Source organism: Mustela putorius, unplaced genomic scaffold (genome assembly GCF_011764305.1).
Source record: "Mustela putorius furo isolate JIRA1106 unplaced genomic scaffold, ASM1176430v1.1 tig00003845_pilon_pilon_pilon, whole genome shotgun sequence".
Taxonomy (NCBI): domain Eukaryota; kingdom Metazoa; phylum Chordata; class Mammalia; order Carnivora; family Mustelidae; genus Mustela; species Mustela putorius.
In genome coordinates, this window is record NW_025421998.1 from 25,733,168 (window position 1) to 25,750,903 (window position 17,736).

At 34.2% G+C, this 17,736-nt stretch overlaps 1 protein-coding gene across 4 annotated transcripts in view; it reads right to left on the reverse strand.

Annotated features, from left to right (window-relative positions):
• The window catches only part of HGF (hepatocyte growth factor), a 101,142-nt gene that overhangs the window by 12,062 nt on the left and 71,344 nt on the right, over positions 1–17,736 (reverse strand). For 3 of the 4 annotated variants that reach the window (XM_004739619.3, XM_004739621.3, XM_004739620.3), the window contains one exon: positions 5,207–8,974. The exons of the other annotated variant lie outside the window; for it this stretch is intronic. In XM_004739619.3, coding sequence (XP_004739676.1) covers positions 8,798–8,974 — 177 coding nt within the window. In that variant the 3' untranslated portion in view covers positions 5,207–8,797. Of the gene's footprint in view, positions 1–5,206; positions 8,975–17,736 lie in introns of those variants that run through there. 4 annotated transcript variants of the gene reach the window in all.

Below are 17,736 nucleotides of genomic sequence, written 5' to 3' on the forward strand. Positions count from 1 at the left end.
CTCCACTCCAAAACTGCTAGAACTTGTACAGGAATTCAGTAAAGTGTCAGGATATAAAATCAATGCACAGAAATCAGTTGCATTTCTCTACACCAACAACAAGACAGAAGAAAGAGAAATTAAGGAGTCAATCCCATTTACAATTGCACCCCAAACCATAAGATACCTAGGAATAAACCTAACCAAAGAGGCACAGAATCTATACTCAGAAAACTATAAAGTACTCATGAAAGAAATTGAGGAAGACACAAAGAAATGGAAAAATGTTCCATGCTCATGGATTGGAAGAATAAATATTGTGAAAATGTCTACGCTACCTAAACCAATCTACACATTTAATGCAATTCCTATCAAAGTACCATCCATCTTTTTCAAAGAAATGGAACAAATAATTCTAAAATTTATATGGAACCAGAAAAGACCCCGAATAGACAAAGGGATATTGAAAAAGAAAGCCAACGTTGGTGGCATCACAATTCCGGACTTCAAGCTCTATTACAAAGCTGTCATCATCAAGACAGCATGGTACTGGCACAAAAACAGACACATAGATCAATGGAACAGAATAGAGAGCCCAGAAATAGACCCTCAACTCTATGGTCAACTAATCTTCGACAAAGCAGGAAAGAATGTCCAATGGAAAAAAGACAGCCTCTTCAATAAATGGTGTTGGGAAAATTGGACAGCCACATGCAGAAAAATGAAATTGGACCATTTCCTTACACCACACACAGTAATAGACTCAAAATGGATGAAGGACCTCAATGTGAGAAAGGAATCCATCAAAATCCTTGAGGAGCACACAGGCAGCAACCTCTTCGACCTCAGCCGCAGCAACATCTTCCTAGGAACATCACCAAAGCCAAGGGAAGCAAGGGCAAAAGTGAACTATTGGGATTTCATCAAGATCAAAAGCTTTTGCACAGCAAAGGAAACAGTGAACAAAATCAAAAGACAACTGACAGAATGGGAGAAGATATTTGCAAATGACATATCAGATAAAGGACTAGTGTCCAAAATCTATAAAGAACTTAGCAAACTCAACACCCAAAGAACAAATAATCCAATCAAGAAATGGGCAGAGGACATGAACAGACATTTCTGCAAAGAAGACATCCAGATGGCCAACAGACACATGAAAAAGTGCTCCTTATCACTCGGCATCAAGGAAATACAAATCAAAACCACAATGAGATATCACCTCACACCAGTCAGAATGGCTAAAATCAACAAGTCTGGAAATGACAGATGCTGGCGAGGATGCAGAGAAAGGGGAACCCTCCTACGCTGTTGCTGTGAATGCAAGCTGAATGCAACCTCTCTGGAAAACAGCATGGAGGTTCCTCAAAATGTTGAAAATAGAACTGCCCTATGACCCAGCAATTGCACTACTGGGTATTTACCCTAAAGATACAAACGTAGTGATCCAAAGGGGCACGTGCACCCAAATGTTTATAGCAACAATGTCCACAATAACCAAACTATGGAAAGAACCTAGATGTCCATCAACAGATGAATGGATCAAGAAGATGTGGTATCTATACACAATGGAATACTATGCAGCCATCAAAAGAAATGAAATCCTGCCATTTGCGACAACATGGATGGAACTAGAGCGTATCAGGCTTAGCGAAATAAGTTTAGCAGAGAAAGACAACTATCATATGATCTCCCTGATATGAGGAAGTGGTGATGCAACATGGGGGCTTAAGTGGGCAGGAGAAGAATCAATGAAACAAGATGGGATTGGGAGGGAGACAAACCATAAGTGACTCTTAATCTCACAAAACAAACTGAGGGTTGCTGGGGGGAGGGGGGTTGGGAGAAGGGGGTTGTGGTTATGGACATTGGGGAGGGTATGTGCTGGGTGAGTGCTGTGAAGTGTGTAAACCTGGCAATTCACAGACCTGTTCCCTTGGGGATAAAAATATATGTTTATAAAAAATAAAAATTTAAAAAAATATGAAAATCCATCTGCCTTTTCCTCACTTCATTTAATTGTACTGTGTTCCCCAAGTTGATTTCTCTCCATTAGGAGAAGTCATCAAATGAAAACCTTTTGTTAATTAAGTAACAATATTGTGAAACTTCTTGATATACAGCAGATGGCATATTTGTACGTATGTAATAAGTAGGCTATTGTTGCCTCAGAATATTTTTGCAATCATTGATACAATCCTTTCCCCCTCAATGTTATGATATCAATGCTCTATGGAAGAAACTCAGATGCAGAAACATTCACGGACATAATCAAAACTGTATAAGGCTGTATGAAGTAAACACCTCCATTCATTAGCAAGCTACAACCTACTTCTCCATTTTTATTTTTAATGACCACATTTACAAATATAAATGTATAAACTCTTCAGATTTAATAACTCCTCTTTTTTCCAACTGTGTGCTCTGGTGTGTAAAATACAATAGACCATTGAAAAATAGTCTCACTTACTAATTCAAATCTAAATATGAAACCCTAAAATTCTTAATCTTCACTGAGATTTGCCTAATTTTTACAAAAATTGCACATTTCTGTGTAATACTGATAAACCTTCAAAAAGAGGTTGGTTTATAGAATATAATAATTGTAAAATATCCATAGAGTATCATAACAGGTGAACTCCTGTGCAAAATAAAGAATATACAAATATTAACAACAAGACATTGCTTATGTCTCCGAGCAGCTCAAACTGGGTGGAGGCAGTTTGCACATTAAAAACAAAACCGAGTAGGGATGTCTGGGTGACTCAGTAGTTAAGCTGCTGCCTTCGGCTCAGGCCATGGTCCCAGCGTCCTGGGATAGAGTACCACATTGGGCTCCTTGCTCTGCAGAGAGCCTGTTTCTCTTTCCTCCTCTGCCTGCCACTCTGCCTGCTTATGCGTGCTCTCTCTCTCTCTCTGTGTGACAGATAAATAAATAAAATCTTTAAAAACAAAACAGAATAAAAAACAAAATAAATCTCATGCAATCATAGGAAGACTCTCATAACAAATGGAAAGGAACCATCAGCAAACCTAGCCTAGAGCTGGAGAAGTAATGACTTCTAGATAACAGGTGTTGAGGATGGATTCCCAAGAGAAATTATGTGACATTTAAAGGCTGAGGGTATTAAAGAGAAGCCTGGTATTCACAAGGAATGTTTGAATACAGGCATGACGTTTATTCTTTTTTAAAGATTTTATTTATTTATTTGGGCGTGAGTGGGCACAAGCAGGGTGAGTGGCAGAGGGAGAGGGAGAAGCAAACTCCCCGCTGAGCAGGGAGCCCTTCCTGGGACTGGATCCCAGATCCCTGGGATCATGACCTGAGCCAAAGATAGAGGCTTCACTTACTGAGCCACCCAGGTGTCCCATGGCATGAAGTTTAAAAGTGAAGACATTTATGAAGTGAAATAAAATAGTGAAAATAAAATGACTGGTGTTCAGGAGTATTTGAGAGAAATGAGGACCCAGAGTCAGTTTGGAATTAGCTATTAGGTCAGATTGATAGGTTTTGTTTTGTTTTGATGTTCTTCTCTATCTTTTTAAAAGCATAAAACAATACATATAATCTGTAATCACACACTCTTTTGAATTATTTCCTTTGCTCAGCATTTTCTGTCTTGCTTAGATGTGCTTCAGGAAATAACATATTCTTCATAGGACTATAAACTTTAACCAAATTACTACAAATATTCTTTTTATATTGAAGTTACTTTTAAATTTTGGCTCTCCTAAGCAACACGTGCAATTGAGATATTTGTAAATTTAAGGAACCAGATAGATAGATAGATAGATAGAGACTGTGTAGAATAACACTTTTAATCTGGATTTTAATGAAAGGGTTTCAATTTGGTAAAATGACATAGAAAGCACTTTTAGGGTTGTATAGATTAAGGCTGGTGCCTGTGTCAGAAAATAGTGAAATAGAATAGCAGTGAACTTTCTGGACTAAAACTTTGAGGGAATGCAAACTTAGTTGATTCTATTCAGGACTTCGACAAATGGGGTAATTAAAGCATTATAATTTATAAGAATAAATAAACTATAATAAGAAACCAACAAAAATGTTGTCCAAGTTTTATTTATTAGACCCCATATTTACCTAGCTTGCGCTTTCATGCCTGCTCAAATACCATCTCTTAGAGAACCTTTCCTGGAGTATTCTACTTAAAACAGCAGACTATAGGTTTAGAATGGAATAGAGTTCTTTTAAAAAAAAAAAAGAAGAAGAAGAAGAAGAAAAGAAAATTTAGAAAAATCAACAATATATGTATTTAAAAATTCTTTGATACTGCTACCAGAAATACAGATACCATAACTGAATGAATGCAAATATTCTGCTTAGATAACAATCATTAGGAAGAGAAGATACTATCAAAGATCTAGATGCATTAATCATCAACTGAAATAGGTATCTATGCCAGAAAATTAATAGTGCAACTTTTTTGGGGAAGAGACAATATAACTTGAAATAATCAATAGTGTTATAGAGTTCTGTTTGGTTAGATCAATTGATAATATGTTCTTCCAAGCTTGCTTTCAGTTTGAATTAGGTGAATCTGTTGGATTCACATTTATTCTGAATTTAATGATTATTTTAAAGAGATATAGATTGATTAATTGATTAATTGGATCATTTACAATTGCTTTTGGTTTTTTGTTTGTTTGTTTGTGTTTTTAAAGATTTTATTTATTTATTTGACAGAGAGAGATCACAAGCAGGCAGAGAGGCAGGCAGAGGGAGAAGAGGAAACAGGCTCTCCGCTGAGCAGAGACCCCGATGCAGGACTCGATCCCAGGACTCTGAGATCATGACCTGAGCCGAAGGCAGCGGCTTAACCCACTGAGCCACCCAGGCGCCCCTACAATTGCTTTTGTGATACATAGTGGTGATGGTAAAGGAATTCAGATGATCCTTCATGACAATATTTTGCCTATATTAGCAAGGTATATCACAGCACCATTCTAGCAAATACGAAAATTACTAAATAATTGTATATTACAGTGGGAGAAATCAAAGTGCATGGAGATTAATGGTTTAATGAAGACCACTGATAATGCCATGGATAGAAGCTGGAAAAAAATAATGGCTATTTGTCTTAGTTCTAGTATTTCTTGCAACAAAGTATATGTAATTTCTGTCAGTATGATCCTTGTTTTCTGCATTAAGTCCTAGAACAGATTCAAACATGTCTATGTAGATAATTATAATAAGAGAAAGGAAGCATTTTGATAAAATATTTTTATTATTATTAATAATAATAATATAATCATGGTTATAAAAATAGCAACTTTATTAACTACAGAAACTTTATATACAAGTCATAACCACAGTGTTCCCTTTTTGGGTAAGCATTCAGCTATACCACTCTATAGGCAGCTTATCAATTTCCTATTTACACCAAGACAAACAGTCATAACATCCACAGTATTCCATTTTCAGTTTCCTAAAGACAGAAACTTTCTGTGCAAATGGAAATGAACTTACTTAAATTTACACTGTCAAGGTTTGGGGGACCAGAAAATTTTAACTTTTTTGTATTAGTAAATTCTTAGTATGAAACTCAGTTGAACATTGAAGGAGAACTTCTTTTTGAACTTTATTGTGTAAAGTATTTACACATAGACTAAGTTTTTTTATTCAAGTTAACTTTATCATTCAAATGAGTTTGTCTATAAATACGGGATAAAATTAAAAGTGATATGTGGAAACAGTAAATCAATTTAAAGTTTTTTAGTATGAGAGTTTATTAAAATTCTTTACCTCATGATTTCTATATTGCAGTACTAGTATCTCTTTTAAAAAAGAAAGAAAATATTTAAAAAGAACAAAATGCTGACAACAGTTTCTTACTTCTTGACAGTGCTTTTTTTTTTCTTTTTTTTCCCCCTAAATGAATGTTGTGGCTATAACATTCACTTTGTATAGTACCATTGGTACCAACAAGAAATATTCACAGGAATAAGTGAAATACAATTTTGCTATCACATGCCATTATTGTTTATTTTTCTTGCCTTCCAGTGTCTCACGTTTCCCATAGTTTGAAACACTTAGATAGCAAGCAAGAGCCTATTAATGCTAGAGACTGACTCAATATAAACCATTTTACTGAGGACCTGCCCACAGCAAATAGGTAAAACTCATTACATATTTTACAGTAAAACTAAAGAAGTATACAAAAGGATTATCATCCCTTCTGCACGGCAGAGGCATTATGACAAATATTTTAATTTTATGTTACTATTCCTGGCAGACATAAGAAAATGTCCACAATTACAACAGCACATAACCATTATTCAAACAGCCCAAACAAAAAATAACATTGAAAACTTCTAGATTAAAAGATTTGTTTGTCCATTACTCAAAATACAATGGATTTTGGATAAGTTGGATTTTTCATTTCTTGTGATTTATTAAGAAAAGAATGACCAGGAAATAGTATTTTTCTCCAGAGAAAAATGACATATTATTCATTGTCATACCACCTAAAATTGCATGGATCTTGTTCATCTTGCTTTTACTGTCAAGTCTACTGATCTCCCCTCATTACAAAGGGAACTTCTCAAAGCTAGGGCTGCTTTGTGTGCCATGTCTGATGTTTTATTGGTGGTATGTTTTAATAAAATGGAAATAAATGGAAAACATTTATAAAATGGAAATGGAATGGAAAACATTGAGATCAAAATATCTAAAAAGTTAGCTGCATCTTGTATCTATTCCTATTTCTCTTTCCATGGAAATTTAGGGAAAAGACAAGAAAGAAATATCTTAAAATGTGAGTATTTAGATATATTAGAATTTCATAAATGTTTTACAAATATCATTAATATATGATTTAATCAAATTTTACCAGTTCAAGAAAAAACCTGAAAAGTTCTTTAATTTGGGACAATATACCTTTGAAATTTCTAGTGTTTTTATTAAAATGATATATCACATAAGGAAAGAAAAATATAATCAAAGAAGATGACGTGGACTGACAACTTTTCAGATCTTTCTTTACTTTCACTGTTTCTTGATATCAGAACATGTTTTATTATAATGTGTTCAATTTGTTGGCACAATTTGGATAGATATTCTGGATTCGCATAGTTATTTCTGGATTTCCTCTGCTGTACTCCCTGGACTAAACTTTCAAGTAAATTTAAGAGTGTTTCACTCGATTGAACAGTGTCCTATGAAGCATTGAGCATTGTTTGGATCTCTGGCCTTAACTGATATCATTCAAGAGAAACAAATAAGAGAAATGGGGATACTGGATTGGAATCACTCAAAAAATTATTTTAAAATTTGTACAGGGTGATTTTTTGAAAATTCACAGCCTATCCTATTAGACTTTGTTGTCTCATTTCTTGACAAATACAGGATTTTTAGTTGATCATGCCAAATACAATAACAAATATGATAATTTTGTATTATGAGACAATACAAAATTTGAATGAATATTCCCCTTGGTATTTGAAAGATTTATGTAAAATGAAATAAGATAAAATGAGAAATTTTCATAAAATATTTCATTCTGCAGACTTAACTCCCCTTTAGAAAATAATTGAAGTCCGTTTAGACAAGCTAGTTCCTTTCCTTTCCTTTTACATTTTTTTTCCTTTACTTGAGTGAAGTTTCATTAGGCTAAAAAACTTTTAGGTTGAGATATGTATCCTGATATTTTTCTTCAATATATACTTCAATTCCTAGTTTGATGAAAGTCTATTTACAAATCTTTGGAAACATATGGAAATTTTCCTCTGAAATAATTTTTAAAAATTTAAAGAAGATGAGCTATAAGCCAATCACAGCATCAAGTCTTAGAATTAACCTACTTAAATACTTTTTTAAGCTTCAGTTAGACAATTATCTAAGAATAATTAAGAAAATACTTCAGGAAAGTAGATCTAAAAATATTTTGCATAAATAAGGGTCCCTAAATTTAAAAGAAAGAAATAATACTAATACACATAACCCTCCTCCCTTTAAGAATTAGAAACTACACAATGACTAGGTTGATAAATACAGTTAAACACAGAGATTAGGTGTTACTTAACTTTGTGGGTCATGACCACACCTTAAATGTCAACCAGTAGAGAGGTCATCTGCAGATTACATATACAGAATGAGTTAGTCATTTCTTTCTTTCTCCTTTCCTTGAAATTTCTACTGGTCTTTATAAATTTCTCTTTTTCTCTTAAGGAAAAACTACAGGTACACACTTTCAGAATATTTAGAGGTTATATTAGATAGACCATGATTTGAACTCTAGTGTATGCACATGTGTACCCAGGTCTGCATAGTTGGGCACATGATTTTGTAGAAAGTGTATGGACCAGTATTAGAGGATACACAGTGAAGAGAAATGAATGAAATATAATGTATGGTGTATGAAAGGTAATATAATTTAATATAGAGTTACAAGTTAAGGACAAAGGTATAAATTGTCTTTGTGAGGTTAAAATAATGTTTAACTTACGGTTTATTCATAAACTAACCTTGGAAAGCAGCGTAGAGAGATTAATTGAACTTTTCCATTAAATCTTTTATCATCCAGCAATTATACCTTTGCAGTTTTTAATCCATTCAAGTATCTTCAGGAGATATGTTACTACACTTGCATGTACCTTAATTCACTTCAACATTTACAAAATAACACTGACAAACAAAACAACAGAAAACACCCATAAATATTAATGAGTATCTTAACAAACATGACACTCAAGTAGTTGTCTTAGGATTGCTTTAAGTGACATTTTAATTCCACGTTCTCCGAAATCTTCATGTAAAATAGATTTCTATTGATTGGAGCTTCAGACAAAATTCCATCAGCTATGACTGTGGTATCTTATAAGTTAATATAATTTTGTGTATCCATTTTGCATAATACGCTACTCGGACAAAAATGCCAGGACGATTTGGAATGGCACATCCACGACCAGGAACAATGACACCAAGAACCATTCTCATTTTATGTTGTTCACAAACAAGTGGACCACCGTAATCTCCCTAGGAAGAAGACATACAACAATAAAAACAACAAAAAAGTATTATCTTAGAAAAAAATTAATAGTTCATTAATATTTCCTATACAGATTTAGATCTCAAATATGCACATATACAGAAAAAGAATAGCTGCAACTGAGATATGAAGACATAAATATATGTACTAGGCCATTGGTCATCTTTTTATTCAATTACCCAAGTCAGACTGAGAGAAGTACAGAAGTTCAAAGTGTTCTATCATGTGGAGTATTCCTTTAATAATGACTTATCTAGGGGCACCTGATGGCTCAGTGGGTTAAGCCTCTGCCTTCAGCTCAGGTCATGATCTCAGGGTCCTGGGATTGAGTCCCGCATCGGGCTCTCTGCTTGGCAGGGAGCCTGCTTCCTCCTCTCTCTCTTTCTCTCTGCCTGCCTCTCTGCCTACTTGTGATCTTTCTCTGTCAAATAAATAAAAATTTAACAACAACAACAAAAAGAATGACTTCTCTAGGGGAGCCTGGGTGGCTCTTGATTTCATCTCAGGTTGTGATCTCAGGGTCATGGGATCAGGCCCCACATCAGTCTCCACACTCAGCATAGAGTCTGCTTGTACCTCTCCCTTTGCTTCTCCCCCTGCTTGCACACACACACTCTCTCTCTTTCTCAATTTAATTAATTATTTAAAATACATAAAAAAGAATGACTTGACTTATACAAAATATCCACTCATCTTTTAAAATGTTTTTTCTTTGTTGAATGCAGATACATTAACACAAAATAAAAGATAGCTATTTTTATGGTAAGCTTTATATTTACTTTTATTTTCCTCTGATGTTCAAAATATGTTCAATATGTTTTTGCATTTAGAAAATGCAAAAAATATAAGAACTTTTGTACTCCACCTATAATCATACAGTTTTAATTATTAAATTGCATCAAAATTTCCCTTATTTCGGGACGCCTGGGTGGCTCAGTTGGTTAAGCAGCTGCCTTCAGCTCAGGTCATGATCCCAGCGTACTGGGATTGAGTCCCACATCGGGCTCCTTGCTCAGCAGAGAGTCTGCTTCTCCCTCTGCCTCTGCCTGCCATTCTGTCTGCCTGTGCTCACTCTCTCCCCCTCTCTCTCTCTGATAAATAAATAAAATCTTTAAAAATAAAATTCCCTTTTTTGCTTTCCTTCCTTTAATCTTGTCCCCAAAAAGATTTTAGAAAACTAAGTATAAATCATAATTGATAAAATAATTCTATTTACTGTTTGGAAATTATGTTTGGGGGTATAAAGAAAGAATATTCCTGAATTTACTGTTGCATTTGTAGTTAACATAATTACATTATGTATTTTTTTATATCTCATACCCCCCTTTGTAGAAGGTAGCTTCTAATTTCATGACATTTTTTATATGGTTACCCTGTCTATCATCATATACAGATAGATGATAGATGAAATATAAATAGATTGATAGATTGATTTGTGTGTATATTTTTATAAACATGTATACACTAATGCATATTATTATATATAAAATCATTATAAATATGCTGCATCAATTTCATGTACCATGTAGCCTTCTAAGATTGCAGTGACGGACTTTTGGCATCCTTTTGTGAAGAAGAGTGTTTGAGACTACCTTAATATTCTCCTAACAGTGATGTGATAAATGAAAATGAAACTACTATAGGATTCACTTCTGTAACACATGTAAAGAAGAGCACTATCAGGGCGCCTGGGTGGCTCAGTGAGTTAAGCCTCTGCTTTTGGCTCAGGTCATGATCTCAGGGTCCTGGGATTGAGTCCCGCATAGGGCTCTCTGCTCAGCAGGGAGCCTGTTTCCCCCACCCCTGCCTGCCTCTCTGCCTACTTGTGATCTCTGTTTGTCAAATAAATAAATAAAATCTTTAAAAGAAAAAAAAAAAAAGAAGAGCATTATCAACATTGTATGATGGGGAAATTAAGACAGAGGTAAAACAGGAAATAAAACAAGTAATGGAAAATAGGTTATTCTAAGACACATATAAATTATGATACATAAGTTAATCTGATTTTAAAAAAATACAGCAATGATTACTGATAAAAACTCTTTAAAAGCAATTCACTTTGGCAGACTTTCTCCAAATGTGATCCTATTGCTATTATACAAACATCTGGGAGGTCTTCTTCAAGTGTTTAGATTTCAATGGCTTCAGGGATTATATTACCTTTTAAATATAAGTGATTAAAAAAATGTATTTTTGAGAAGTAGCAGAATCAATTTTAAAAATTATCTTGCCAACATGGATAAAAATAACAAATACATGATACTGCAGTAAATAATTCAATGCTAAAGTTAGAAATCTATCAATGTATAAATGATAAATCATATTGTAGGCTATTCCTAATGATCAGTTGTCGAAGCATTTTTAGTAATGACAATAGTACTGGATAAGTGCATAGATTCTTAAATGATTGGGTTGCGCTCAAACCTTTGTGTTTAAAGGGCTCTTAGTGTAAATAGGTAGCTAAGTAAGCAATCAATCTATCAATCAATCATTCTTCCAGCAGATTTTCAGTTCTAATAATGAACGAAGTAATACTGATTTACTGGGAAAACATCAAACCTGAAAGTAGTTATACACAATCTGTTTCTAACTATGTCATTTTAAAGCAGTTTTTAAGACTCTAACTTATGAAATGTATTTTATCAGGAATAGAATCTCAGACCAATATATATAGCACATGCTTGGAAATACATATTTATGCTCCATATTTATTTACCTACATGTCAAAAGAGATTTCACTACTTGTTGAACTCATTCCATATCTTATCTCACATAGTATTCCCCAACTCCAAAGCTCCTAGGCTTGGAGACTGTGTCTCTTATATTCAAAATACATCTAAACACTCCAATCAAAAGACATAAGGTGACAGAATGAATAAAAAAGCAAGACCCATGTATATGCTGCCTAGAGGAGAATCATATTAGACCTAAAGACATATGGAGATTGGAAATAAATAGATGGAAAAGCATTTATCATGCAAATGGAAGTGAAAAGAAAGCCAGGCATAAGAATACTTATATCATACAAAATAGACTTTAAAACAAAGACTGTAACAAGAGATAAAGAAGGATACTATATAACCATACAGGGATGAATCCAATAAGAAGATAGAGCAATTGCATGGAGCACTGGTTGTTATATGTAAACAATGAATCATGAAACACTAAATTAAAAAAAAATGAGGTACTGTATGGTGTCTAACAAAGCATCATAAAAAAATTGTAGATATTTATGTACCTAATATGGGAGCACCCTAATACATAAAGCATCTAATAACAAACCTAAAGGAAGTAATTTATAGTAATGCAATAATAGTAGGAAAACTTTAAGACTCCACTTAGATCAATGGATAAATCATCCAAACAGAAAATCAATAAAGAAACAGTGGCTTTGAATGATACAATAGACCAGATGGATTTTACAGATATATTCATAACATTTCATTCTAAAACAGTAGAAGTCAATTGCACAGGTGACATTCTCCAGAATAGATCACGTATAAGGCCACAAGGCAAGTCTCAATAAATTCAAAAAGATTGAAGCTGCATCATGCATCTTTTCCAACCACAACACTATAAAACTAGAAATCAACCACAAGAAAAAAATCTGGAAAGACCACAAATATATTTAGGTTAAATAACATAAAAACAAACAAACATGGAGACAAATGAATATGAAAACACAGTGGTCTAAAATCTTTGGGATGCAGCAGAAGCTGTTACAAAATGGAAATTTATAGCAATCCAGGCCTACCTCAAGAAGCAAGAAAAATCTCAGGTAAAGAACCTAACCTTATATCTAAAGGACCTATACAAAGAGTAAACAAAACCCAGACCAAGGAATAATAAAGATTAGGGGAGGAAAAAAAAAAGAAACTAGACACACAATAGAGCAGATCAATGAAACTAGAAGCTGGCTCTTTGGAAAGACTAACAAAATCAGTAATTCTTTAGCCAGACTCATCATAGAGAAAGAGAGACAGAGAAAGACAGAAGGAAGACTCAAATAAAATCAGAAATGAAGATGAAATATAACATCTGACAATACAGAAATACAATTGTAAGAGAATATTACAAAAAATTATATGCCAACAAATTGGACAACCTAGAAGAAATGGATAAATTCCTAGAAAGATATAAATTTCCAAAACTGAATCAGGAGGAACAAGAAAATTTAAAAACAGACTAATTACCACCAATGAAATTAAATCAGTAAAAAAAAAAAAAAAAAAAAAAAAAACCTCTCAAAAAACAAAAGTCTGGGACCAGAAGGCTTCTCAGGTGAATTCCACCAAACATTTAAAAAAGAATTAATATTTATTCTCAAACAATTCCAACAAATAGAAGAGGAAGAAAAGCTTTCAAATTCATTCTATGAAGTCAGCATTACCTTGATATCAAAACCAGATAAAGATGCTACAGAAAAAGAGTACAGGCCATCTCTGATGAACATAGATGCAGAAATCCTCATCAAAGTGTTAACAAACCAAACCCAACAATACATTTAAAAATCATTCACTGTGACTGAGATTTATTCCTGAGATATAAGAGTGATTCAATATTTGCAAATCAATCAACACAATACATCATACAAACAAGAGAATGGATAAAAACCATATGATTATTTCAATAGATACGGAAAAAGCATTTGACAAAGTACCACATCTATTCATGATTTTTAAAAAAACCTTCCACAAAATGGGTTTGGGGGGAACCTGCTTCAACATCATAAAGGCCATCTATGAAAAATACATCGCTAATATCATCCTCACTGGGGAAAAACTGAAGCTTTTCCTATATTGTTGAGAACAAGAAAGGCATGTCCCCTCTCACCACTGTTACTTAACATAGTACTGGAAGTCCTAGCCACAGCAATCAGAAACGGGAAAGAAAAGAAAGGCATTCAAATAAGCAAGGAAGCAGTCCAATTTTCACTATTTGGAGATGACATGATAATCTACATAGAAAACCCTAAAGACTCCACTAAGAAACTACTAGAACTGATGAATGAATTTAGACAGGTGACAGGATACAAAATCAATCTATAGAAATCTAATGCTGAAGAGGTTACTGCCTATGTTCTCCTCTAGGATTTTGATGGATTCCTGTCTCATGTTGACGTCTTTCATCCATTGTGAGTTTATCTTTGTGTATGGTATAAGAGAATGGTCGAGTTTCATTCTTCTATACATAGCTGTCCAATTTTCCCACCACCATTTATTGAAGAGACTGTCTTTTTTCTGCTGGATATTTTTTTCCTGCATTGTCAAAGATTATTTGACCATAGAGTTGAGGGTCCATATCTGGTCTCTCTACTCTGTTCCATTAGTTCATGTGTCTGTTTTTGTGCCAGTACTATGATGTTTTGGTGATCACAGCTTTGTAGTAAAGCTTGAAATCAGGCAGCATGATGCCCCCAGCTTTATTTTTCTTTTTCAACATTTTCTTAACAATTTAGGGTCTCTTCTGGTTCCATACAAATTTTAGGATTGTTTGTTCCAGCACTTTGAAAAATGCCAGTGGAATGTTCATCGGGATGGCATTGAAAGTATAGATTGCTCTGGGCAGTATAGACGTTTTAACAATGCTTATTCTTCCAATCCATGAACATGGAATGTTTTTCCATCCTTTGTGTCTTCTTTGATTTCTTTCATGAGTGTTTTGTGGCTCCTCGAGTACAGATCCTTTACCTCCTTGGTTAGGTTTATTAACAAATATCTTATGGTTCTTGGTGCTATAGTAAATGGAATCCATTCTCTAATTTCCCTTTCTATATTTTCATTGTTAGTGTATAAGAAAACAACAGATTTCTATGCATTGATCTTGTATCCTGCCATATTACTGAATTGCTGTATGAGTTCTAGTAGTTTGGGAGTGGATTCCTTTGGGTTTTCCATACAAACTACCATGGACTTCTAGTAGTATGTTGAACAACAGTGGCAAGAGTAGGGATCCTTGTCATGTTTCTGATCTCAAAGGGAAGACTGTCAGCTTTTCCATTGAGAATGGTATTCACTGTGGGGTTTTCATAGATGGATTTTATGAAGCTGAGTAATCTTCCCTCTATCCCTATACTTTGAAGCATTTTAATCAGGAAAGAGTGCTATATTTTGTCATTTTGGAACTTCATCAAGATAAAAAGCCTCTGCACAGAAAAGGAAACAGTCAACAAAACAGAGACAACTCACAGAATGGTAGAAGATGTTCACAAATGACACTACAGACAAAGGGCTGATATCCAAGATCTATAAACTCAACAAAGATCAAACTTAACAAATATCTTATGGTTCTTGGTGCTATAGTAAATGGAATCCATTCTCTAATTTCCCTTTCTATATTTTCATTGTTAGTGTATAAGAAAACAACAGATTTCTATGCATTGATCTTGTATCCTGCCATATTTGATCCAAGATCAAACTCAACAAATACAGAATAGATAATCATGTCAAAAAATGGGCAGAAGACATGAACAGACAGACACTTCTCCAAAGAAGACATACAAATGGCTAGCATACACATGAAAATATCTTCATCATTATTAGCCATCAGGGAAATTTAAATCAAAACCACATTGAGATACAACCTTACACCAGTTAGAATGGCAAAGATTAACAAGACAGGAAGCAGCAACTGTTGGAGAGGATGTGGAGAAAGGGGAACCCACTTACACTGTTTGTGGGAATACAAGTTGGTGCAATCATTTTGGAGAACACTGTGGAGATTCCTCAAGAAATTAAAAATAGAGCTACCCTATGACCCTGCAATTGCATTACTGGGTATTTACTCCAACAATATAGATGTAGTGAAAAGAAGGGCCATCTGTACCCCCATGTTCATAGCAGCAATGGCTACAGTCGCCAAACTGTGGAAGGAACCAGGATGCCCTTCAACAGACGTCTGGATAAAGAAGATATGGTCCACATATACAATGGAATATTACACAGCTATCAGAAAGGGTGAATACTCAACTTTTGTATCAACATGAAGGGGACTGGAGGACATTGTGTTGAGTGAAATAAGTCAAGCAGTGAAAGTCAATTATCATATGGTTTCACTTACTTGTGGAACATAAGGAATAACATGGAGGTCATTAGGAGAAGGAAAGGAAAAGTGAAGTGAGGGAAATCGGAGGGGGAGATGAACCATAAGAGACCATGGACTCTGAGAAACAAACTGAGGGTTTTGGAGGAAAGGGGGATGGGGGCTTAGGTGAGCCCTTGGTGGGTATTATGGAGGGCACATATTGCATGGAGTACTGGATGTGGTACATAAACAATGAATCTTGGAACATTGAAAAAAGAAAATTAAATTAAAAAAAAGAAATCTAATGCATTTCCATATACAAATAATGAAGTAGCAGAAAGAGAAATTAAGAAAACAATCCCATTTACAATTGCACCAAAGATAATGAAATACCTGGAAATAAACTTAACCAAGGTAGTGAAAGACCTGTGTTCTGAAAACTGTAAAACAATGATGAAAGAAATTGAAGATAGCACAAAGAAAGGGAATGGCAGTCCATGTTCATGGACTGAGAGAAAAAATATTGTTAAAATGTCTATGCTACACAGAGCAATCTACAGATTTAATGCAATCCCTATCAGAATACCAACACCATTTTTCACAGAACTAGAAAAAACAACCAATCAAATTTATATGGAACCACAAAATACCCTGAGTGTTTCAAAACAATTGAAAAAGAAGAATGAAACTGGAGGTATCACAATCCCAGATTTTAAGATATACTACAAAGCTGTCATAATCAAAACTGTATGGTACTGGCAAACAATAGACACATAGATCAATGGAATAGAATAGAAAATTCAGAAATAAACCCACAATTATATAGTCAATTAATCTTCGGCAAAGGAGGAAAGAAGACTTAATGGGAAAATGACAGTCTCTTCAACAAATGGTGTTTGGAAAACTGGCTACAGGCAAAAGAATGAAATTGGATCACTTTTTACACCATACACAAAAATAAATTCAAAATGGATTAAGGACATAAATGTGAGACTTGAAACTATAAAAATCATAGAAGAGAGCACAGGCAGTAATTTCTCTGAAATAAGCCATAAGTCATTTTTTCTAGCTATGTCTCTTGAGGTAAGGGAAACAAAAGCAAAGAATAAATTACTGGGACTACATCAAACATGAAAATAAAAAGCTTTTGCACAGTGAAAGAAACAGTCAACAAACTAAAAGGCTACCTAATGAATGGGAGAGGATATTGGCAAATGACATATCTGATGAAGGGTTAACATCCAAATATATAAAGCTTATATAATCAACACCAAAAAAATAAAAAATCCAATTGAAAAATAGTCAGAAGATAATAACAAACATTTCTTCAAAAATACACAGATGGCAAACAGACACATGAGAAGATGCTCAACATCACCTAACATCAGGGAAATGCAAATCAAAACCACAAGATATTATCTCATACCTGTTAGAATGACTAAAATTTAAAACACTAGAAACAGCAAGTATTGGCCAGGATGTGGAAAAACAAGGAACCCTCTTGCACTATTGGTGGGAATGCCAACTGGTATAACTACTTTGAAGGACAGTATGGAGGTTCCTCAAAAATTTAAAAATAGAACTATTGTATGATCCAGTAATTCCACTACTAGGTATTCACCCTAGAAATATGAAAACAGTAATTCAAAAAGGTATATGCACCCCTGTTTATTGCAGCATTACTTACAATAGCCAAATTATGGAAGCAGCTCAAGTGTCCATCAAT